Here is a 23,594-nt window from a genome sequence, read left to right on the forward strand (position 1 = left end):
CTTTTTTATTTTTAGGGCCTGTGTAGCCCTGGCTAGCCCGGAACTAGGCAGACTAGGCTTGCCTCCGCCCTAAGTGCTGGGATTAAAGGCGTGCGCAGCCATGCCCGGCTCTATCTCCATATTATATGTGTGTGTGTGTGTGTATATTTATGGACAAAAAGGGGTTTTCATGCAGGGCAGTGTTAACACTGACTTCTCCAACAAGGTGTCGGAACCTAGGGCCACCTACGAACGTTAACTTGGTTCCACATACACAAAGCCTACTCACAGCTATGGTCCTTACAGGGATGCTTTACAATTAGTGTAAAGCATCTCTAAGTGACCCGTTATTACTGCGATTCTCAGAAGCACAAAAACGCAGAGGAAAACCGGCAGCAGGCAGCACAAGAGAGCCTTCCGCCGCAGCTGCATCCGGGGTCTGTGGCCGCGGACTTCCGGTCCCTCCGCCCAGCAGCCGGAGCTTCCGAAACGTGAGCGCCCGGCGCAAGCAGGGCGGGGCGTGCCGTGCCCTGCCGCGCGCGTGCGCAGGCGACACGCCGTGGGACGAAGCCGAGCCGCTGAATCGCCGCCAGGTCTGCTCCGGCTGCACGCCGCCCGCCGCACCGCCGCCCGCCGCACCGCCGCCCGCGTCCTTCTCCTCCTCCTCCTCCTCCGCTAACGCCGCCGCCGCCGCCATGGGAGTGCAGGTGGAGACCATTTCTCCTGGAGACGGTGAGTAGACGCCCGCCGCCCGCTCCCCTGCCGCCACGCGCAGCCGCTCACCTGCCGTCTGTCTCTCCTCAGGGCGCACCTTCCCGAAGCGCGGCCAGACCTGCGTGGTGCACTACACGGGTGAGTCGGGTGGGGCCGGGCACTGGGGGGTGGGGGAGGGGGGGGAGAAGCGGTGGCTGGAGGTCGGGGCGTGGCGGCCGCGTGGCCGGCGGCCGAGGCCTGGGCGGTGGCCGGGCCCCGAGGGACTGGCTGGGCCCGCTGGGCCGAGCGGGGGCTTCGGGCAGGCGCAGTCTGGTACCCCCTGAGCGGTGCGCGCCCCCCCAGGGGCTACAGGATCCCCGCTGCCCAGACGAGGAAACTGAAGCTGGGCGAGCTTTTCGCCTGGAGGAGGTCAAATGCTCCCTGCAAGGTTCCCTTCGATTTGAAGAGTTTCCGAGGCCTGATGGATACCTTCTCCGTGCTTTTTTTGGGAGGGGGGTCCTCCCTTCAGTAGAAGAAGGGGAGGTAATTCCTAGTCTGCCCAGCCATCTCTTCCCGGGAAAACCCTTGAATTCACCTTTCTGGGACGGGTGGGAAACGACCCACTTGCTAAGTCATTATTGTGGTTTCACGTGCCCTTCAGGAAATAGATAATGCAGGATCTCTTTCTCGCTCTTTGACCCATTTGTAAATCTTAGCTGGGTAGCAGTGATTACCAGACTAAAGGATGCACCATGGCATTCCCACGCTCCCCTTTCTAGGAGTAGAGACTTTTCTCACCCCCGTTTTAAAAATAAAGGAAACCGAGGGGTCGCGAGTGCAGTACACAGTAACTAAAATTTTAAAGACGTGCACACCCGTCAGAATTCAAGTATCAAGACCATTAGGATTGTTGGCCCTGGGACCATCTTTTCCTCCATGCCCTTACAAGGTCCTTCTGGGTTGGGGAGGGGGAGGGTCGCTGGCTCTGACTTCATAGCTAGGCTGAGTGGTGTAGCCACAGCTGATATGAATCGACTTCCCTCCCCCTCCTTCCCTTCTCCCACCCTTTCCTTTGTCCCCCCCCCCCCCCATCCTTCCTCTGTTTCTTCTGCTTCTCCCTCCTCCCCTCCACTGTCACCACCCCCACCGTTTTTTCTGGCTGATCTGGCCAAGCTGTTCAGGCTCAAGTTGCCTTCTCTCCCTGATCAGGGGAGGATCCCTCTCCTGAGGGGAATGACTTACTGGGAAGGGGAGAAAGGCAACGCACATCTTCCTTTCTCTGCCGCATTTTTTCTGTGACTTCTTGAGTAGAGAAGTAGACAGGAGATGGAAGGAGTTAAGGATCAGAACCTTTGAAAAACTGCCAGTGGAAGGAATATTGAACTCCATCTTTGGGTAGAACCGACTCTTGTCATGAACAAAAACCGCGGGGTGTTTTGGGCATTAACGTAGCCCTTGTGGTAGGGTTCCAGCCAGCACCCTAGTCTGGGAGGGCTAGCAGAGGAGTTCTTGTCAGTTTAGTCATCTTTGATAGCCAGTTGAAAGAGAATATTGTTGCTCTTTTTAATATTGTTGCTTTTTTTTTAAACCGTGTGTTTAAAGCAGTGGTTCTCAACTTTCCTAATGCTGTGACCCTTTAACATAGTTCCTTATGTTGTAGTGACCCCCAACCATAAGATTATTTTTGTTGCTACTTTATAACTACTCTTTTGAATTGTAAAACATCTGTGTTTCTAATGGTCTGAGGCAGCCCCTATGAAGGGTTGTTAGGCCCCCAAAGGGATCATGACCCACAGGTTGAGAAACACTGGTTTAAGGGGTTAGGGAAGTGGGTGAGTAGGCAATGCCCTGAATTCCCATGGTTGCAGTAGCCACACTATAATGCCTGACTGCATCTGTCTCTTAGACTGACCCTCATCCTTTCCTAGCCTATGTTTTGCTGCTGCTGCAAATCAGGTACCAGCATATAGGCAGAAATGATTTGCTGTGCCTCTTGGTGAACTCTCTCCATAGAGTGTCTGTAGCCTCTTCCTAAAAGAACAGATGGCTGTGGGACCCAGAACAGCATCAGGGCTCCTAATGCCTCTTCGAGTCTGTGTTCTCCATGCGGGTGGCATCCACCCACATGTTCCCAGAACAACAGCAGGACCCTGGCGCGGATTAAAACAAAAGCTTTCTTTTTTATTTCATTTTGATAAGCTCCACAAAGACGCCTTAGTGAGAAGCCAGCTGTGCCTCGCACTCACAGAATAGGCTGTTCTCCTGAGGGCGGGTGGCTTTGTTCCCAAGAGGCTTTGCCACCAGCCTCCCAGGAAGAACCTGTTTGAGACCTGTGGGGGCGTGAGAGAGGGGGGTAGAAGTACTGTGTGAGATCACATCCGTAGCATGGAGGCTTTTAAGTCACTGGGAATAGAATCCATTTTGAAGGAATGGTGAACAGAAGAGATTGCCTTTTAAGATTGGAGGAAGAGGATCTTCAAAGACAGGAAAGCCATGGAGTCCCAAGACGAGAGGAGAAAGCCCCTATTTCTCAACTCTGGTTTTCTCTTGCTGCTGGTGGTGGAAGTCTTTGTGCCCATGCTCAGTTTTTCTTTTTCCTTCTCAATGTCTGGCTCAGACCGTTTGGCTGAGTGACTGAGAGGAAGGATGTGAGTGACTCAGGTGTGAGCTGGGTGAATACTCCTGATGATGCAAGTTTTAACACAGGTATCCGTTTCTGCTGGTTTAGAATGGGTCCAGAGAGACAGGACAGGAAGGAAGGTGACCAGAACCCCCCTCACCCCTCAGTCTTGAATGCCAGAGATGAACCCCAGGACCTTGCAGGTAGCCAAACATTTCAACTATTGGGCTGCACCCCCAGCCTCAACCTCAGTGATGTTATAAATGCCAATAAGGGCTGACTTAGTGCCATGTTAAGCATTCCGTGACCTCTGCCAGAGCACAGCATGAGTGAGGCCTTGAAGGCCTCTGTGGTGCCTCTGAGGATAATTCAGTGATTGCTGAGAGCTGCGACCTGAGGGAGGAGGTGGGATTGTAAGCTACACATTTAAGTCCTTAAAGGCCAAGTAGATTTCCACAACCCCTCCCTCCCTGTCTCCCGCAGCTGCTTCGTGGTTGCTGTGAGGCTTATCTTAGTGCACATCCCTTTTTACTCAGCCACAGCAGGCAACGTGCTTGCCGTTGTGAGAGAAGTCTCAAGTGGATTGAAGGAATTCTTTTATCCTCCTAAAGTTCAGCTAGAAATGCTGTCCTTGGGATGAGGCTTAGCCATCCCTAGGATCCTGGTGTCTGGTGGAGAAGACAGTTCCTTGGCATCACCTCAGGTCTGACTGGGGCTGTCAAATCTTCCAGGGCTGATCTGGCCCATTGCCTTTAACTTTTCTTTAGCTTTCTTCCCTCTTTTCTGCATATTTTACTCACTCCCTACAAGCTGTTGTAGTTGGTGAACTGATGTCTGGAGGGAAGCTCATGTTTATCTTCTAGTGTGCAGCATGGCTGTCACAAAACAGTCTGGAGCTGTTGGGGCAGAGTTGTGACCGGATGCCTTCCCCTCTGCAGCAACAAGGCAGGCACAAGATGTGGCCAGTGAAAGACTTGATCTCAAGAGGGGGTACCAGTATGATGACATTGTGACATGTCAGGTAGACAGAGACACGGTGGAGAGAGTAAACCAGAGAGGGATGGGGGAGTTTTAATGTAGAGAGTTAGAAAAGGGCTGGGCAGTGGTGGCGCACGCCTTTAATCTCAGCACGCAGGCAGAGGCAGGTGGATCTCTGAGTTTGAGGCCAGCCTGGTCTGTAAGAGCTAGTTCCAGAACAGGCTCCAAAGTTACAGAGAAACCCTGTCTCAAAAAAGGGGGGGGGGATAGAAAAGTCCATATGAGTGCCCTCCCCCGGCCCCCAGCATCACGCACAGCAAATTTGGTAGTGGACTCTGGCCATCTGGAGGAAGAGTTCTTGTGCAAGGCCCAGGGCCTGGAGTGGATTGTGTGAAAGAGTGGTAGGCAATAGGAGTAAGGGCACTTGGTATGTTGCCGTACGAACACTCTTCCTCTGGGTCAGGTAAACATGTCTTGAGCTGACATGGATTTTGACCTTCTCCCTCTGGAGGATATATAGTACTCTGGTTGTATCTCACGTGTGAGAGTGTTCTAGCCCAACCCGTTGATAGAAGTAATGCTGTTAGGCTTGCTTCTCAAGGATGGGAATCCTTTGCTGGCTTTGTGTTCGTCTCTGCAATCAGTGGGCTCTGGGAACTTAATTAAATTGTTGTTTTTCTTTTGGCTTTTGTATGTTGTCTGTAAAACCATAGTAGTAGCATCTTGTGAGCAGAGGCATGTGGCAGCTATGATAGTGTTCATACTGTGCTTAGATTTCTTATGCTCCATGTACCAGATACCTTTGTGGTATCTAGAGTAGGAGCAAGGTTGAGCTGTTGTCTTGGCCCCAAAATTCCTTGGAGTGGTCAGACTTAGATGCATTTAAAATTGAAGCAGTTGGAAGCCCTGAGCTGGAAGCATGGTGGCTCATACCTTTAATACCAGCACTCAGGAGGCAGAGCAGGTGGATCATTAGGAATTTAATGCCAATCTGGTCTATCCTAGCAAGTTCCAGGCTGACCAAGACTACATGGTGAAACCCTGTCTCAAACACAGAAGTTGGAAGTGGTTGGCTCCAGCCAGGATGACCTCCTGTTTCCCAGGTGGAGAAATGGGTGTGCAGAGGAGATGTTGGGGAGTAAGTCCATCTACAGCCACCCTCCCAGGGTGTGTGCATGAGGAAGCCGTTTGGTGGTAGTAGTTGTGAGAGTGGTGCAGCTGGCCTGTGCTACCTTAGCTACGTGGACAGGTTAGGGTTTGCTTCTCTCGCAGATTTCCTTAGCTTGGTAAGGTGTTAGCAAATGAAAATGGACCCGGCTCTAGAAACGTTGCTTTCCTCGGGCGTCGTGAGTCCCCAAGTCAGTTACATAAGCACTGATACCTTCCTTCCACAGGTAAGGACAGCAGAGGCTCCTTTGTCTTCCCCAAAGCATGTTTCTCCTGTGTGGGTGCCACTAATTATGGAGAGCCTTTCAAAGAAGGGAGAGTGAAAACAGCCATAATGTGTCCGAGAGCTGCTGCCTGTGTGGCACAGGGGTTGCCGTTTTGTTATATGTGCTGTTGCTGTCCACTCTGAACACATCCATAGTTCTGTAACCAGTGCTTAGCTGGGCCATCTTGTTTTGTTTTGTTCCCTTCCCCGCCCAAGATAGGGCCTCAGTATGTAGCTCTGGTTATCCTGGAACTCCGCTGTGTAGACCAGGTTGGCCTTTAACTCACAGATCTGCCTCCCAAGTGCTGGGATTAAAGTTATACACCACTGTTCCCAGCTTAGCTTGAAATATCCTTACCTCAAAAGGCAGGAGCCCCTGCTAAGAATGAGGGCATCCTCCTTATTTTCCTTCTTGTGACGTCCAATACAATGTACAGTGATCTGCTGGTATCCCAGACCAAACTCAGTGAAGTGACCCCAGCTGTTCTGGCTCTTCTGAGGGTCACTCCCTGCAGTGGGATGAGCTGTGTGCCTTGAAATTTACACTTTCTGTCCCAAGAGCTCTGACCACTCAGGCAAGCCTGTTTTTTTGAACTCAGAAGTTTCTCCCTGGGGGTAGGGATGGGGGTCCATCTGTTCCTCTGCTTAAGTGCTACCACGTTTGCCTCCACTCCCCACATTCCTACTACTGTGGTAGGTGTGTCTGTTTCTTTTAGGCTAGAAAGAGAAAGTACTTATACCACTACTCCCAGAGCTCAGCCTTCCCTCTATTAATCTGTGATGGTGTCTGAAGGTGGGAGAGAGAGTCTTGGGCAAGTGGCCAGACATTGAAATCCCTGTAGGGCAGCCCACACCTGTAAACCAGAGCTGCCTGGAAGAAGTGGTACCTTATCTTAGTTGTCCTTCCCTCAGGCAGGCAATAAGAAAGAATTTAAGTGTATCTGTGTGCCAGGTACTGTACTGGGTATCAAGAATTTAAGAATGAAGGAAAACATAATTCCTACCGTTGTCGATTTTTAGCTGTAGTGGGAAAGGTATAATTAATGCAAAGATGTGTTGCTCGTTAATGCTAAGGAAAGGGTCAGGAAAGGGTCAAGATTTTAAATGGCAAAGACCTCAGTGAGAAAGTGACTTTTGAATAGATCACTAAAGGATTTAGGGGATTAATCTACAGGGCTATTTGAGTAGGAATTCAGAGCACAACAGCAAGTGCAAAGGAGTAGGGGTGTACCTGATGTAAATGCAGTCTGTAAGGAAGCAGAGAAGTATCAGAGAGATGGCAGCTCTTGTGAGCTACTCTAAGGATTTTAGATTCTTTTCTCAGATGCAGAGCCATGGGAGGACTTTGGAAAACAAGAGAAAATAAGGTCTTTTTGTATTTTCAAAGGCTGTGTCTAGCTGCTTGTCAGGCTTATGCTTAAGGGAGAACAAAAACAGCAGGGAAGTGGGAATGGCACAGTCCGTCTGGAGAAGTACACCCTAGAGCAATGCAATGTCTCCAGTGTCCCACGTTTATATTGAGAGACGCGTCTACCTGTGTTCTTCAGAGTGTTGCACAGCTCCTCCCACTGTGGGTCTTGACTCTGAAGACTTTTGAATCTGTGTTTCCTCACAGTTGGACCTAGTGGACTATGCAAGTGGTGGGATAGACCTCCGGCCATATCATTCACCTGTGGTAAGAAGCAGCCCAGGGCAGGAAGGTTATACTGGGAAGCAGTCCCTGGGGACTAGAAGTGGGCTAAAACAGCTCAGATACTTGCTGATGAAGAGCCGTTGCTTTTCCTTTGAGTCTGGTGGAGTTTTCCCAACACCAATTTTGTCTTTGTTTTCTTACACTAAAGTAAGGTCTATTGTGAGAAGTCTGAATGTCAAGCTTTTCCAGTCTCTCACTAGTGGCAGCATTCTTTCTGTCTTTTCTGCGCTGCTCATTGCAAGCAAGACTGATCTAGTCGTACCCACACTTCACTGATCTGCATGTTGTTCATTTACATCATCAGTATGACCATCATGACTGACTTTGGACACAAACAGCTGACTGCTCCCTTGTTCCCTTTGGTGAACTTAAAACTCATGGAATGTTGTCTTTCTAACACAGAAATTATTGCAGAAAGAGGTTTGGGAAGTTTCTATGTCTATACAGAGGGAAGGGAAACAGATCTGTCCTCAGGTCTCTGTCAGTACTCTGATCTGGGAAACCTGCAGACTGATTTGTCTTGGGATGGCTCCCCCTTCCATTCAACAGCTGTATTGGCTGTGCTTTGGAAACTCATCCTGTTTTGGGCTTAGCAAGCCCTTCTTCTCCCATTGGCAAATGACAAGAACTTTGCTTTGGTTTTGAAGGTTTTGAGAAGTTTGGGTTACTTGATGGTTTTATGTGTTTTAAATAGAGGGATTTAAAGTTTCCCCTTTATAACTTCCTTTATTTTGGTCAATGTAAAATGCTACCTGTAAAAGCCTCATGCAAAGATTATTGAGTGCTGTGAATGAGCTGTCATTACAAGTACTGTACTGAATTGAGTCTCTTGAGTCTCTGTCCTGTTCCCCACCCAGTAGAAGACTTCCTGGGACTCTGTCTCCCACAAAGCAAAGTAATCTGAAACAAAAATCAATGGACCTTGTGGATTTGAGTCTTGGTTGTGGGTCTTCACTGTTGGCTTGAGCCAAGCACTGAGAGCACAGCCTAGGGCACTTTGGTACTCTGCTTGGTAGGTGCTGCCCATGTCTTTCCTTTTGCCAATTACTTGTAAATGTACACTCCAGAGTTGGGTGTGACTGACAGATTGCTTGCGTGCGGAAAATACATTTACATCTTCCTCCAAACTGTTCTTTTCCTAAAACCCTTTTTCCCTCAAGGATTTGAGTCTGATTTCTCCCAACGAGAAGCTGCATGGGATAGAAGTGACATGGGCTTTGTGCAGTGGAAGCCTTTATTCCTCCTGTGGTTTTGTGCTTTACATTGAACACCCCCAATTCTTCTCATTTTTCTCACTGATTAGAAAGTAAAACTCTTAGAAGCACCCCTTAGCTGCTGTTGCCATATAGGGAAGAAGGGCTAAATATGGAAGCCTCCTGCTTGTCCTGTCCTGCTGGTTCTTGAGTGAGGCGAGTGGAGCCAAGGGCTGAGCCACATGCCACCGCGATGTAAGAGTCCAGGTCTGCAACCTCTAGCTGAGGTCAGCTCTGAGTGCTGTGAATTCAGACTGGAAACGGAGAAGCTGCAGCTCTTCAGTCCACTCTGTCTTTAGGTGGAGTTTGTGTTCAATCAGAAGTGAAAGTGACCACTGCTGCCAGCAGATACGTGTGGCCTTGAGAGTAGAAAGCTTGCTGTGTGTAAACTGTAGCCTCAGTTGTCTCATTCCTATTGAGCCTGCTTTTCCTCTAGGAAATTCTGGCACTAACTTGACAGGTGGTTTCACTGCTCAGGAGTTCCAGGTTCCAGTGACTGGGGCTCCAGAGTTGAAAGGGATGGAACACTGCTGAGACTCAACCTGTTCCCTTCTCTTTGCCCTACTTCCATTCCCTGTGTGGAACAGGAGCTGAGCACATGCAGAGGTTAATAAATCCCACTGCCTACTTTTTTCCCTTCTGTCTTTGCAGGCACTTTGTTGATCTAGCTGACCTCAGAATACTATTCCCCCAGCCTTCAGTATAGATGTGCACCTCCATCATCAGCACCCTACTTTCCTTGTTAAAGTTTTGTTATGGCACAGTTGTCATACAGTAAATGCCAGATGTTTTAAGTGTCCAGTTTTAGCTGGGTGTAATGGCTCATACCTAAAATCTTAGCAACCTGGAGTTAGAGGCAGGAGGATTATGAGTTATTGCCAGCCTATGCTATATAATGAAACACTGTCCTAAAGACCACAACAGTGTACAGTCTAAGTCCTGCTAAAATCATTTTGAAGTTCCTTTCTGTCTCCTTCCCTAGCAGCTAATATGCTTTCTGTCACAGAACTTAGTTTACAGTTTTGTTTTGTTTTGAGCCAGGGTCGCTAGACTCCATGCAGACCAGGCAGGCCTTGAACTCACAGAGATCCTCCTTTCTCTGCCATCCTGGTGTGCTGGGATTAAAGATGTGCACTATCACATCTGGCTAGTTTGGGATGTAAAAATTCCTTACAGATGGTACTATGTAGTGTTTATTAGTCTTGTACTGGTTTCTTTTACTTGGTGTAAGTGTTCAAGATTCTTCTGTCTTCTGTGTATAGATAGTTTGTTCCTTTTTGTTGCTGAGTAGTTTTCTGTTTATATATTTAGTCATCATTTGGGAGGTGCTTGGGTTGGTTCTTAGGGTTTGACTGTTAAAAATTGCTCTGAATGATTGTGTAAGCGTCTTTGTATATTGTCATATTTCTAGGATAATACTGATACAGAATGGCTGGGCCATATGGAACACAAATGTTCACACTCAGGTCCTAACAGAATAGTTGGCTCTGTTTTATATTCCACCAGCAGTGTGAACTTGATACGGCCAGTCTTTCAGTTATTCACTTTAATCAGTAGTATCCCTCCTGATGGTTTTAATTGCACTGTGTAATGACTAAGAATATTGAACATCTTTTCATATGCTCACTTGCCATCTGTGTACATCTGTTTCAGTGAAGTATAGGTTCAAAGCTTTGTCTCAATTGGCTTGTTTTCTTAGTTTCATCATCTGTTGTATGGTTGAAATTGGCCTTTGAACTTGGCAATCATCCTTCCTCATTCTTGGTAGTTTTTTTTAACATAATTTCTTTATTGATTCTTTGGGAATTCACATCATGCATCCCAATTTCACTCATTTTCCAGTTCCCCCATATCCACCCTTCACCCATGCAGTGTCCCCCTCCAATAGAAAATTTAAAAAAAATTAAAGGCCAAAAGAAAAACCCTCTTTGATCCACAGTCTTTCCCACCTCACCAACACTTTCATTCATTCTAGTGGCACTGGGAGCTTTATTTGCAAATGTTCATTGTAATGAGTCATTGGTCTGGTTCAAGGCTTCTGGTTCTATCTGGTACACCATCATCACTGGACCTTCACTGAAACTCCTCTAGGATATCTCCGAGTAATGGCAATCCTGTGGGTGTTGTTCCACAGGACCAGTTCCTTCATGTGCTGCCAACAGGTCATAGATGGAGTAAATGTTACAGAGGGCCAACCCAAGGCCCTGGGTGGTAGCTGAACTGGTTAGTCTGGGCCATTGGGGCCGTCCCCTCAGATGAAACAGCCAGCTCTCCTATCCCCATGCCATCAGGGCCAGTCCTCCCAAGTGTGTGAGGAGGCATTGAAGGGTGGGACAGGCTAACCGTGGCCCTCAAATGTCATCATGCATGGTTCCAAGGGCCCCCTGTGGTAACAAAGACTACAGATGTCATCGTAGACCCCAGCTGCAGCAGGACCACAGACTCAGGCATGGCCCTTGACAGCAGCTTGGGCCCATACGTCACCATGATCGTGGGTAGCTGGCCATACCCCAAGCATCCACATGGCCTTTGGTAGTTAGTGTCAGGGGCCACGGTCCTAGACACAGTCCTCCACTGATGGAGGAAGGTCATTGGTTAAATAAAAAGAAACTGCTTGGTCCTCATTGGTTAGAAGATAGGTGGGAGGAGTAAACAGAACAGAACGCCGGGAGGAAGAGGAAGTGAGCTCAGACTCCACAGCTCTCCTCGGGAGCAGACACCTCAGAGAGACGCCATGCCCCAGCTCCGACCCAGGATGGACTTAGGCTAGAATCTTCCCGGTAAGACCGGTGCTCACAGATTATTAGAGATGGGTTGATCGGGATATGAGAATTAGCCAGTAAGGGCTAGAGCTAAAGGGCCAAGCAGTGATTAAAAGAATACAGTGTCCGTGTAATTATTTCGGGGCAAAAGCAAGCCGTGCAGGCGGCTGGGGTGTTGGGGACGCAGCCCCGCGGCCCATATTACTACACTCCACAGCAGCCAGGCCTGGTAACAGGAACCACATCTATTATTTAAATACTCTGGGTATATAGAACCTTCTCCCTAGTTGGCTTGTCTTTTCTAAAAAGGTTGAGTTTTTTTTGTTGTTTTGTTTTTTCGAGACAGGGTTTCTCTGTGGTTTTGGAGTCTGTCCTGGAACTAGCTCTTGTAGACCAGGCTGGTCTTGAACTCACAGAGATCCGCCTGCCTCTGCCTCCCGAGTGCTGGGATTAAAGGCGTGCGCCACCACCGCCCGGCTTTTTAAAGTGTTGATTGCATATGCAGTGTTCTGTGTCTCCATGTGCCTGCATGCCAGAAGAGGGCACCAGATCTTATAGACGGCTGTGAACCACCATGTGGTTGCTGGGAATTGAACTTAAGATCTCAGAAAGAACAGCCAGTGCTCTTAACCTCTGAGCCATCTCTCCAGCCTCAGTTTGTTTTTCGTGACAGGGTTTCTCTGCATAGCCCTGGCTGTCTTAGAACTCACTCTGTAGACTTGGCTGGCCTCAAACTCAGATTCTCTTGCCTCTGCCTCCTGAGTGCTAAGATTAAAGGCATGTGCCACCATTGCCTGGCTGAAATAGTTTTGAATGAATTTCAGTGTTTGTTTTTTTCTTTTTTAATGACATGTGCTTTTTGATAATATACCTAAGGAATCTTTGCCTAGTCTCATATTGTAAGGATTTCTTTGCCCCATGTATTCTAAAAAATTTTGTAGGCTTGGTGTTTGCATTTAGGGCCATGATCTATTTTGAAGTTTTACTAAAGGGCTAGAGAGACAGCTTGCGACTTAAAGAGGTACTGGTGTGTAGATGGTGAGACGATCAGGCCTGCTTTTAGTCCCGCTCGGCTCCTGCATGGCTAGCTTTATACCCGAAATATCAACACACAAATTGTATTCTTTTAAACGCTGCCTGGCCCATTAGTTCCAGCCTCTTACCGGCTAATTCTCACATCTTGATTAACCCATTTCTAATAATCTGTGTAGCACCACGAGGTGGTGGCTTATTGGGAAAGAGTCAGCATGTCTGACCTGGCGGCTGGCTCCATTACATCTCACCCAGAGAGGAGAGACATGGTGATTGCCTCACATCTCTCTTCTTCCCAGCATTCTGTTCTGTCTATTCCATCCACCTAAGGGCTGGCCTGTCAAATGGCCAAGGCAGTTTCTTTATTAACCAATGAAATCAACACAAAACAGAAGCCCCTCTTACATCACTGGTGTCAGATCCCATGTAAAGTGGGACATGATAGTATATAATCCTAGTGCTCCAGCAGTTAGATGGGAGATCAAGGCAGAGTCCTTGGAAACTTGCAGGTCAGCAAGCCTGTAGTGTGAAACAGTGAACAAGAGACTGTCTCAGACAAGGTGTATGGTGAGGACTAACATCTAAGGTAGTCCTTTGACCTCCGTTTGTGTTCTATGGCACAAACACATGAACACACACAGACATGCACAATCCCCCCCCCAAACATACACAAGTTGAAGTAATATTTGATAGAGTGTGGGTACGTATCCCAATTTTCTGACTTGTATGTGTGGAGCTGGGAGTTGATTAGAGGTGGTGTGTTCTATTGACTCTTACTGCCTTGAAGACAATCCCTGTTCCCACCTCAGAAAATTCCCAAGGATGTGAGCTGGAGCCACTGGAGGCAGGCCTTGCTTATCTCCCTACTTTCAGAGATTACTGTGTCTGATGTCTTAAGTCAGTTGTTTCTTAGGTATTGTGGAGAGGAGGGTAGCTGGTCGGATGACTGTTCAGAGACAGTACTTGGTGGAAAGTGAAATCTGCTAGCTGTTTTCCATCTGCTCTCAAAGCTGAGCAGCATAATTCTCAGAAAGCTGCGTGCACACTCATGCCTTCTGACGTTTCTGCTCCTCTGTGTCTCTTCCTTCAAGAACCTCTTTGTCCTTTAGCTTGGGCCCATTATGACACTCACTCATCCCTTAGCTCTAGGGATATTTATGTAGCCTTTAGAATTTAATTATTGAGCTGGAGAGATGGTTCGGTGGTTCAGCTGCTTTTCCAGAGATCCTTAGTACCACAGTTCCCAGTAACCACATGGCAGCTCACAACTGTCTATTATGGAATCTGATACCCTCTTCTGGTTTATATACATACATGTAGTCAAAGCACCATTATACATAAAATATACCCTTTTTTTTTTAAGAATTCACTTTTGGGGAAACAATCTTTCAGCCCCAAAGAATACCTCTTACCCTCACTTCTTCTCGTGAAAATAAAATAGATAAGCTTGACAGGAAATGACTGTGCGCTGGCATAGTTCCCCTTCCTTAGACAGCAGCTCGTGTGAAATAACATAAGAGAATAAGACATTGATCCTGCTTCCTGAGCTAATAATAAGGCCTTTGCCCCTCTGTCCCACATACATTTAAGATAAGGGAGTTAGACATCCCTCACTGAAGACAGCTGCTAATGGCCTCAGTGGCAGAGAGAAGCTGCGTCCCTCTGAGCTTCCTGCATGCTACTAGTCAGTTGAGGCAACTCAGGCAAAGCAGTACTAAGTTCTTTTGAAAAGGTTATAGTAATGCACATACTGTGTAGGTGTTGGACCCCAACATAGACGCTGGTCCTCTTATCACAGTCAGGGAAGCGTGGTGGGTCTTCTCCTCATGGCAGCATTACATTGGAACGTGCTGAGTAAATTAAAGGAAGCTTCGTCTCACAGGTTGTCATAAGTATCCAGAAATCCTACTAAGTAAGAATGCAAAGCATGCCCACCCCCCACCCCCCGCATCCCACTCCCCCACTTTGGAGCATCTGTAGCTGCTCTACAGAGAAACAGAAATCTCCCTTTTGTAGTTGGCCCCATATAGACATAGCCTTTTCCATTAGGAGTGTCTCCTGTCAGGTAAATTTTTAAAAAGTTATGAACCTGTGCTGGGTGGTGGTTGCGCGCGCCTTTAATCCAGCACTCAGGAGGTAGAGGCAGTTGCATCTCTGAGTTCAAGACCATACTGCAGCCTAGTCTACAGAGCAAGTTCTAGGACGGTCCAAAGCTACACAGAGAAACCTTGTCTCAAAACAAACAAGAAAAAGGTTGAACCTGAGAATGAGGAGATGGCTTAGTTGGTAAAGCACTCGACTTTCAAGCATGAGAACCTAAGTTTGGGCCCCATCTAAAATTTAAATGATGCTATGACATATGCCTGCGATCCCACCAATGGCCAGATGAAAAGATAGAGGTAAGCAGATCTGTGACACTCCCCGGTGAGCTAACCTACTCTACTTGGTAAAGTTCCAGTGAGACTCTCAAACAAAATGAATGTGTTTAAGGAATGACTTTGTGTGTGCATAAAAATTTTTTTTCTTTTATAGTGGTGAACCTGTGCTATAATCACACAAGATCCATAGTATAAGGACAGCTCCTGGTATACATTCTGAAATTTGGAGGGACCAGACAAGTGTACAGTGACATGTATACCATGTATTAGTATCAGAAAGATTATTTATATTTTACTAGAGATCCTCTGTGCTCTAATTATCCCTCAGGTCTTGGCAGCTGCTATATTTTGTTGTTGTTTTGTTTTTTACTGTTTCTATAATTAACACCTTCATAGCATAAGATTTAATCATCCCGAAGCAAAATCCTTGAGAGAGATAGTTTGGGACTAGGTCAGAGTATTGGTGATGGAATTGTGTTTCTGACCTTCTCGAGGTCACCATTACATCCTTACACAATATTTGTTAAGGGTTAAGTTGGTTGTCTTCCTCAGTTCTTTACCTTATTTTTTGAGATAGGGTCTCTCGTTGACCCTGGAGCTGATAGGCTACACTGGTGGTTAGAAAGCCCTAGGAATCCTGTTTTTGCTCCCCAGTCTGGGAATGCCCACGTGTGCCATCCTTCCCAGGCTTTTTACATCTATCCGTCTGTCCGTCCATCCGTCCATCCATAAGTGAGGTTCTGGGGGATTGAACTTTATGCTTTCCCAACTGAACTATCTCCCACCCAGGAGCTTTTTTCTTGGGTCTTTTTCTGTTTACTCATAATGTGTGACTTTTCTAGGAAACTCTGATAGACAAAGGAAATAGTACATAAGTCTAAGACTCATACTGCCCTGTATGTCTAGGACTGGTGTAGAGAAAGGCTTAGAGTGGTTCAGTCTGTCTTTGGGACTGAACCACTCCTAGAAAGTTGATGCTGCAACGAGAGCGAGCGAGGCTCTGGGTCTGAACTATTTCATAGCCTTGGTTCAGGCACTCCTTTGGTCTTGTTTTTCTCAAAATATTTAACTGAACTTTTTTGTTTTTGAGACAGGGTCTTTCTGTGTAGCCTTGACTGCCGTGGAACTTGCTCTGTACACCAGGCTGTCCTTGAACTGAGTTCTGCCTGCCTCTGCTTCTTAAGAATAAATAATGTTTCATGTATGGGTGTTTTGCCTAAATATATATAGAGACCAGAAGAGGGCTTCAGATCCTTGGAAATAGAGTCAAAGGCTGTTGTAAGCCACTATGTGGGTGCCGGGAACAAAACCCAGGTCCTTTGGAAGAACAGCCAGTGCTCTTAACTATCGAACAATATCTTCCTCAGCAGGTTCTTACATTTAAGCCTAAAAACTAGGGACTACTCTTTCTTTTGTCTTAGGCCCTACTTCAAGGTCTGCCCAGAGGAGCCCAGGCCAGGAAGAGGTTGTTTCTGGTTATCAGTTATCTTTCATGGTTCACAGTTCTTGCTGGACTAAATAAAGCTTTTTGCTAGAGCCAGGTCTGTTCCCCCCTCCCCCCACCCTAACCCCATCCCCCACCTCCCTATCCCCCCCCCACACACCCAGTTCATTGGCTCTGCCCTTAGGTAAGCTACAGAGTCTTGGTGTTTCCTTATTTCTGTTAAAGCAGTCTCATAAGCAGAATGGAAAGGCTCGCTCATGTCCAGAGAAAGGATTCTGAGAATCTTGGCGTTTCTTTCCCTAACTTCAGGCCCAGTTGGGTGATTCCTGTGACTGAGCTTGAGCTAGCAGTGGGCATGTGTGTGGAAGCTGATCTCCTCGTTACTGATTCATAGACTTGTTCGTTAGTTGCTCGTTGGTTCTTCTATCAAGTGGTATTCTGGTAAAAGAGTAAGCTAAATGTAGTCTTAAGGTGCCACCTCCTGTTTCTCTACAGGCTTAGAAAAGGGGTGGTCCTGTTTTCCTCTGTGTCCTTCACCCAGTCTTCAGGCAGAGTGAGGCCCTTCCCAGGACATCCGCCTGGACTCCTGTTCAGGACAGCAGCCTCCACCCTGTTTCCTATTTGGTTAAAGTCTAGAAGTCTGGTGATTGTGATAACGCTTTCAGTTCATCTCTTGTTTCCTCAGTCTATGGCCAGGGCTGACATTGTTTTTCAGGTTGGGATTTTTATCAGGGTTTTTACCCCTATAAACACATGCACAGGAGAATTCTTTTATAATGGATCTTTGAACCCTTATTGCGTTGTGTATCAGTTCTAGTTCCACAACTAGTTCCCTCCAGCCCGGAGTTGCATTGTGAGAGCCTCAGGAGCTCAGGGCCAGCTATCCCAGCTAACTGATCCTGGCTTCCGGAGAGACCATGCAGGGATGTTATTGAAAAGGGAGCTGTAGATGTCTGCCGCAGATGTCTACTCCTCTGTTCTCACGGTGCTCACTCTGTTCTCTGTTGCTGGGATTCCCCTTTCATTGTGTTTGCCTGACCCTTAGGAAAGCAGTCTAGTAAAAGGAACGTGGTGTGAGGGTTTTGTCTAGTTTGCCTCTTGAGCAAATTACCTCACTTTCTGCCAGAGGTTCTTCTTTAAAATGGGGTGTGCTGTGAAGACACGAACTTCAGCAGCGGGCTGAATGCTAGCGTGTTTCAGTTCCCCTAGTTATCCAGGTTATTTGCTACTTTCTCAGGATGACTGGCAACTCAAGAGCTAGCCTGTGCTCAGGTTCCTGGTTTTGTTGTTTGTTTGTTTTTGATAAAACAGTACTAGAGTGCTGGAGAAAGCTGTCCTCTTTTTCTTTCCCTATGGTACGGAGAGAATTTTCCTCTCTAGACGAATGCTCATTCACCTGCCGTGGAGAGCAGCAGTGTAGTCTTATCCAGCCATGAGAGCAGCGTTGGAAGATGCTGTGTACTTGTTACATATGTACTGTGACAAAACTGGGGACCACTTCCTCTTGCATTGGAGGCCCTTACAGGGCAAAGGAAACCACATTACCAATTGAGAAAGTCCATGGTACTCTAATTCCAGAGCAGGGTAATAGCTGTGCCTCAGAGTGAGGTAACAGACTATATGGCTTCAGGCCAACTGCATAGCTGCCCATTGAGGCCACAGGAAATCCTCCAGAGATAACATAGTTCTCCAGGCTAGAACCCGACCCCTAGCACTGGCGCTGCTGTGAGGATGGGACCTGCGCTGCTGCTATTTGAACTGTTTTATGTCGTTTCTCTTGGTCGCTCATGTTAAAACTGTACTTTTTTTACAGGGATGCTTGAAGATGGAAAGAAATTTGATTCCTCTCGGGACAGAAACAAGCCTTTTAAGTTTATGCTAGGCAAGCAGGAGGTGATCCGAGGCTGGGAAGAAGGGGTAGCCCAGGTAGGCTCTCGTGTGCCTTGTTTCCTAGCATCTGCCTAACACACACATGTAACTCTCTGGGAGGGTCATTCTTGCTTTCTTTGTAAAGGTTTATTACTGAATGAGGAATGTTTGCCTGCATGTATGTATACATATATATTACATCTGTGTCTTGTACTCTCAGAAGTCAGAAGAGGATATTGGAACTAGAATTAGAGATGGTTGTGAGCTGCCATGTGGGTGTTGGGAACTGAACCCAGGTAGGTCCTCTGCAAGAGCAGCTTGTGCTCTTACTGTTGAGCCATCTCTCCAGGCCCATGGGGTTTCTTGTAGTTTAGCACATTTTATTGCCTTTACCTGCACAAAATGGCCTGGAGTTTACTTTCTTTCATTAACTTTGACCATAACTGAACATGAGCAGACCCATACAGCTGAATGCTCTCTGCGGGGCATGGGTGCTATAGTTCAGTTAACCAAAACCCTAATGAAGGCCAGTTGAGTCTTTCCCAGTATTTTGATAAGCAATACGGCATACCTGTCTTGCAGTCTTCATCTTAACATGTGTGCAGGTATTACTGAAGGGCAAGTTCTAGAAAGTAGGCTCAGTTACAGCCTTTGTAGGGTTAGTTATTCATCAGGTGGTGAAGGTGTCATCAGTCTTTAGGTCATTTGTGTATAACAGAGAAGGGGTGGAGGGAAAAAGGGATGGGGTGGAGGAGGCAGATGGCCCCTCTCCATTTCTTGATGCTGGTTTGGCTCCATGTTTCCAGGTACAAGGTCCTGCTACAGATGCAATTTCGGAAGATTCCATTTTCGTCTAAGAGTATCATGGTCACGTTTCCATGTTGTATCTTAAGCCCACTGGGATCTTTCTGATGACTAATCCATTGTATGGGAATGTGTATGAGGTCATTATCCTTTGTCATGGGCATATATGGGTTGTTAGAATATCCTAGAAAGTAATATTGTTGAGATAATCCTTTTAAAGATATCTGCTGTTAATTAGTATAAATATATAAATATTTTTACAAATAATAGCATATTATATGTTACGTTGCCTTGTTTCCCATAAAAATCAATCTTTTTTTAAGTCTCTCACTATAAGAATGTATGTATAAATGTGGTAGTGAACACCTATAATCTTAACTTAGGGCAACAGTATTATTGTTATTTTGAAGTCATCTTATACTATACTAGGTTACAGAGTGAGATTCTGCCCCTATCCACCATAAAAAGATTAAATATAGTACAGAATGGTAGACTGTCCTCAGAGTCGAATCTGTGCTGTTTTTGTTTAAGCTTTTTTTTTTAAATCCAAGTACAGTCAGCCTTCTTTGTACAGAGTTGCCACATCCTTGGATTAAATGAAAAAGTTGCATCTGTACAAACACATGCCTTTCCCACCTTTTTTTTTTTAAAAAAATTTATTTATTTATTATATATACAATATTCTGTCTGCGTGTATTCCTGTAGGCCAGAAGAGGGCACCAGACCTCATTACAGATGGTTATGAGCCACCATGTGGTTGCCAGGAATTGAACTCAGGACCTTTGGAAGAACAGGCAATGCTCTTAACCACTAAGCCATCTCTCCAGCCCCTTTCCTCCTTTCTTAATTGTCCAAATAACACAGCATGAGAACTATTTGTATAACATCAGTAAGTTCTAAAAAGTCAAGAGAGGTTTTTAATTGCCATTGGGTCCCATCTAGTGTTAACTGCCAGCCTCCCAAGTTTTTCACAGTATGGGTGCTGCCTGCTGGATGGCAGCTGTAGTCACTTGAGTGTCTTGGTCAACACTGTTCATGCCAGGGACACCCAGGAACCAGCTTGGCTTGTGGAAGGATTGGGAGTTTGTCCATCTGAGTTTAATCCTTGTTTTTTTTCTCACAGATGAGTGTGGGTCAGAGAGCCAAACTGACAATCTCCCCAGATTATGCCTACGGAGCCACTGGGCACCCAGGCATCATCCCACCACATGCCACTCTGGTCTTCGATGTGGAGCTTCTAAAACTGGAATGACAGAAGTGGCCTCCTCCCTTAGCTCCTTGCACATGGGTAAGAGTACTTAACTGCTGCTCTGTTGTTAGGCCCAGTGTTTGGTAGAAGTGAGGACAGAAAAGACTATAGAGCCCCTCTCCCCTCTCTGGGACAGCCCGTCATTGTAAAAGCTAGCCATTCTAAGAACAGGACGGCATGTGTTGCTGAGGAGCTTGTGGGGATGGCAACTGTTTATATGTAGCTCTTTGAATTACGTTCTAGTGCTAGCATTTTAGACATTTAGAAGTAAAATTCTTTCTGGCCTTGTTCTGTCCTTTTCTTCTAGAAGCTAGTAAGAAAAACACTTCTGTAGGAATAGCGTTAGCTTGAACAACCTCCAGGAAGCAGCCTTGAGATCAGGCAGTCAGTCCTAGGGAGAGACCTTAGGGTCCCAAGTTGTTTTCCTGTCCCCTTTTTCATTATTAGAACATTAAACTCAGCATACTAGTAGTATGGCATTTTTCTTGTGACTTTTAGGATCTCTTTACACATGAATGTCACCCTTCCAGCTGACCTAGACTTTCCTGTTTGTTCTACCCCTAGAACCCAGAGGCCACAGCCAGGGACTGAGTGAGGATGCTTTTTGGAACCTCATTGTGTTGTCAGCATCATCGGGAGTGGGAGGGGCGGCCTCCTTCTGTTTTTAGCAAGCTAAACTTAATGTTAGGTTACCAGGAGAAAAGCCATATGAACCACTCATGGCAAGTCGACACAAGAAAGTTACTTGCCGGGAAACTGAGTCAATTCATCAGCTTTTTCCAGCTTTAAGAAGTTGCCTGGTTCAAGACCTCTCAGCTGCTCGGGACGGGACTTGACATGATAGATAATATTGTGACTGTCCACGCATAGAACAATGAGTTACTGGAACTCACAGATTTTCTGTCCCCCAACAGATCTGCCATGGAGGGATCTGGTACCTCCAGACGGGTGCACATGAATCCATGTGGAGCTTTTCCTGATGCCCACCACTCTTTGTATAGACACCTACCCGACTGAATGTGTTCCGTCACTCGGCTTTGCTTCGGACACCTCCATGTCCTCTTCCTTCTCTGTATGTGTGTTGACCTAAACTATATGCCATAAACCTCAAGTTATTTTGTTTTGGGGTGAAGATTCAATTTCAGTCTTTCAGATCTAGGTTTCCAATGAAGTATATTGTCAAGTATTAACAGCACAAGCGATGGGTTAACTTTAGAATAGGAATTGGTGTTGGGGGTGGGATTTGCAAGAATTTTTATTTTATTTTATTTTAATTTTTTGGATGAAAAATTATCTATTATATATTAAGACATTCTTGCTGCTGTGCTGCAAAGCCATAGCAGATTCGAGATGCTGTTGAGGGCTGGATTTTTCTCCAGTACGGGAAGTCCTGTTAAATTGAAAGCCCTACCCAAACTGAAGTGGGAAGGGAGGGAGCGAGCCTTTGACAGCCCTCCCACCTTCTGAAACCGTCTGCCTTGTAAAGCAGGTCCCTTTACTGCTGTGTTAGACACTACAGTCCCTGTCCCTGGGTCGGCAGGGACCTTTGAAGCCTTCTTTGTGACCTGGCTTAATTTGTTTTTCATCCTATGGTTTTTCTAATGGATTTTCAGGACTTTTGTAATCTTGTAACTATCCAAGCTCCACTTCCTAAATTTTAAGAACTTTAATGGAAAGTTTAAATTGAAGGTGCTGTTTGTAGACTCACCACCCAATGGACGCCCAGTCGTCACTACAAATCCTTGAGTGTTCTCTAAGAAGATGATGCTGGTCATCACAGCTTCAGCATCTCCTGGGTTCTGATGCTTGGCTCTCTCTGCTAATCTCGGCTTCCTGGCTTTTCCTCCCTCAGTTCCTTCTCACCCTCTGCTGTCCTGTGTAGTGATTTGGTGAGAGAAAGTACGCTTTTGTCCCTTGCCCTCTGCACCACATATGCGTTTCAAGTTTTATTATTGCAATAAAAGTGCTTTATGCTGGCTTTTCTCAGCTCTGTGTCATGGTGGTTGCTTGCACGGTGCCTCATGCCCCATTTAGCACAGATTGGTAGGTATGTAGGGTCTAGGGTTATATCTTGACAGCCAGCATAGCCCTTGGCTGTGTTGGTGGGTGGGTGGGGATGGTAGGCTAACTCAAAAGCCTACCTGGGACCTGCTAGGGCAGTCATGGGTCCTGCCCTCCTGTCTCTCACAGCCTTTAACTGTCACAGAGAAGTAGAGGATCCAACCTGCTTTCAGCGGAGTCTAGCTGGAGTTTTATAAACAATTGTGTGAATGAATATGGAGAGGATGTAGGAATTTAAATGTGTGTCCTTCATGAGATAGAGTGGAAAGACTGCCTTTTTTTTCTGTCCTATCCTCTCCGTTCCCCTTCATCCTGTAGGTGCCAGTAATGTTTCTCTTACTGAGAATTAACGCTGGTCACCAAGATGCCCCATAATACCCTGACAAATCCTTTATAATTGCTCTGGAGTTGGACGTAGTGACAGACACCTTTAATCCCAGCACTCAGAAGGCAGAGGCAGGTGGATCTCTGAGTTCTGGGCTAACCTGGTCTACATATTGAGACCCTGTATCTTTAAAAAAGAAAAGAAAGTGCTCGCTTCAGCAGCACATATACTAAAATTGGAACAATACAGAGAAGATTGGCATTGGCCCCCGTGGAAGGATGACACTCAAATTCACGAAGCGTTAAAACAAAAAAAAATAAAAAGGAAAAGAAAAAAATTGTTGTGCTTAGTCATTTTAAATACAGAGGTTGTCAAACATTGGAATAATGGTTGGTTTTCTATTTTTTTAGCATTCTTGTGGAGGTCAAAGGACCACTTACAAAAGCCAGTTTTCCTGCTATCTGGGTCATGGGGATGCAGCACCTTCACCTGTCTTGCTAGTCTGAATAATGGTTTTTAAAAATACTTTCCTTAAATTATTTTAATTTAGATTTCTAGAGTAATAGCCTAGAGTTACATTTTAATTTTTCTCAAAAGTTATTTTATCAGATTTGTCAAAATGATAGTTTTGGTGACTGCCTATTTATTTAAAAACTGTTGATGTTGGATACATACCTTCTTCTCTGTTACATTTCACTTCAGTTCCCCTAATAAATATAGAGGGCAGTATTTTGTTTACATTTTTGTGTCCCATCAAGATCACTATCGTCCCAGAGTGTCATGCCATTTCCCACTCAGGTCCTACCGTCCCCCAGAAAATTTTTTTTTAACTGTATGTGTGCGAGTGTGTACAGAATGTATGCAGATGTCCTGGAAGCCAGAGGAGGGTCTTGGATCCCATAGATTATAGTGACAGGTTGGTTAAAAGTACTGACTACTCTTGCAGAGACCCCAGGTTGATTTCCAGCACCAATGTGGTGGCACACATCTGTCTATAACTCCAATTCTGGCCATCCCAGTGT

General features: G+C 46.2%; 1 protein-coding gene and 1 non-coding gene across 4 annotated transcripts; both read left to right on the plus strand.

Annotated features, from left to right (window-relative positions):
- The first annotated feature begins 526 nt into the window (after nucleotides 1-526).
- Nucleotides 527-22,172, plus strand: Fkbp1a (FKBP prolyl isomerase 1A). Of its 3 annotated transcripts, none has more exons than XM_075962455.1 (5): nucleotides 527-711; nucleotides 784-831; nucleotides 18,078-18,190; nucleotides 20,061-20,225; nucleotides 20,751-22,172. In XM_075962455.1, exons 1-4 carry the CDS (start codon nucleotides 675-677, stop codon nucleotides 20,187-20,189), a joined length of 327 nt encoding a protein of 108 aa, XP_075818570.1. In that variant the 5' UTR covers nucleotides 527-674; the 3' UTR covers nucleotides 20,190-20,225; nucleotides 20,751-22,172. The 3 variants fall into 3 exon arrangements, with proteins under 3 accessions (XP_075818570.1, XP_075818569.1, XP_075818571.1); XM_075962454.1 differs by having other exon boundaries at nucleotides 21,101-22,172; XM_075962456.1 differs by lacking the exon at nucleotides 18,078-18,190 and having other exon boundaries at nucleotides 21,101-22,172.
- A 605-nt stretch (nucleotides 22,173-22,777) lies between these two features.
- LOC142845257 (U6 spliceosomal RNA) lies at nucleotides 22,778-22,885 on the plus strand. Its single transcript, XR_012909827.1, has one exon. It is a non-coding gene; the product is annotated as a U6 spliceosomal RNA (small nuclear RNA).
- Nucleotides 22,886-23,594: the final 709 nt, after the last annotated feature.

This window comes from Microtus pennsylvanicus, chromosome 2, assembly GCF_037038515.1.
Source record: "Microtus pennsylvanicus isolate mMicPen1 chromosome 2, mMicPen1.hap1, whole genome shotgun sequence".
Lineage (NCBI taxonomy): Eukaryota > Metazoa > Chordata > Mammalia > Rodentia > Cricetidae > Microtus > Microtus pennsylvanicus.

Coding starts and splice junctions, on each gene's coding strand:
- Fkbp1a (XM_075962455.1), top strand. CDS start 675: ATGGGAGTGCAGGTGGAGACCATTTCTCCTGGAGACG. Junction 832..18,077: donor CTGCGTGGTGCACTACACGG/GTGAGTCGGGTG, acceptor CTTTTTTTACAG/GGATGCTTGAAGATGGAAAG. Junction 18,191..20,060: donor GGGAAGAAGGGGTAGCCCAG/GTAGGCTCTCGT, acceptor TTTTTCTCACAG/ATGAGTGTGGGTCAGAGAGC.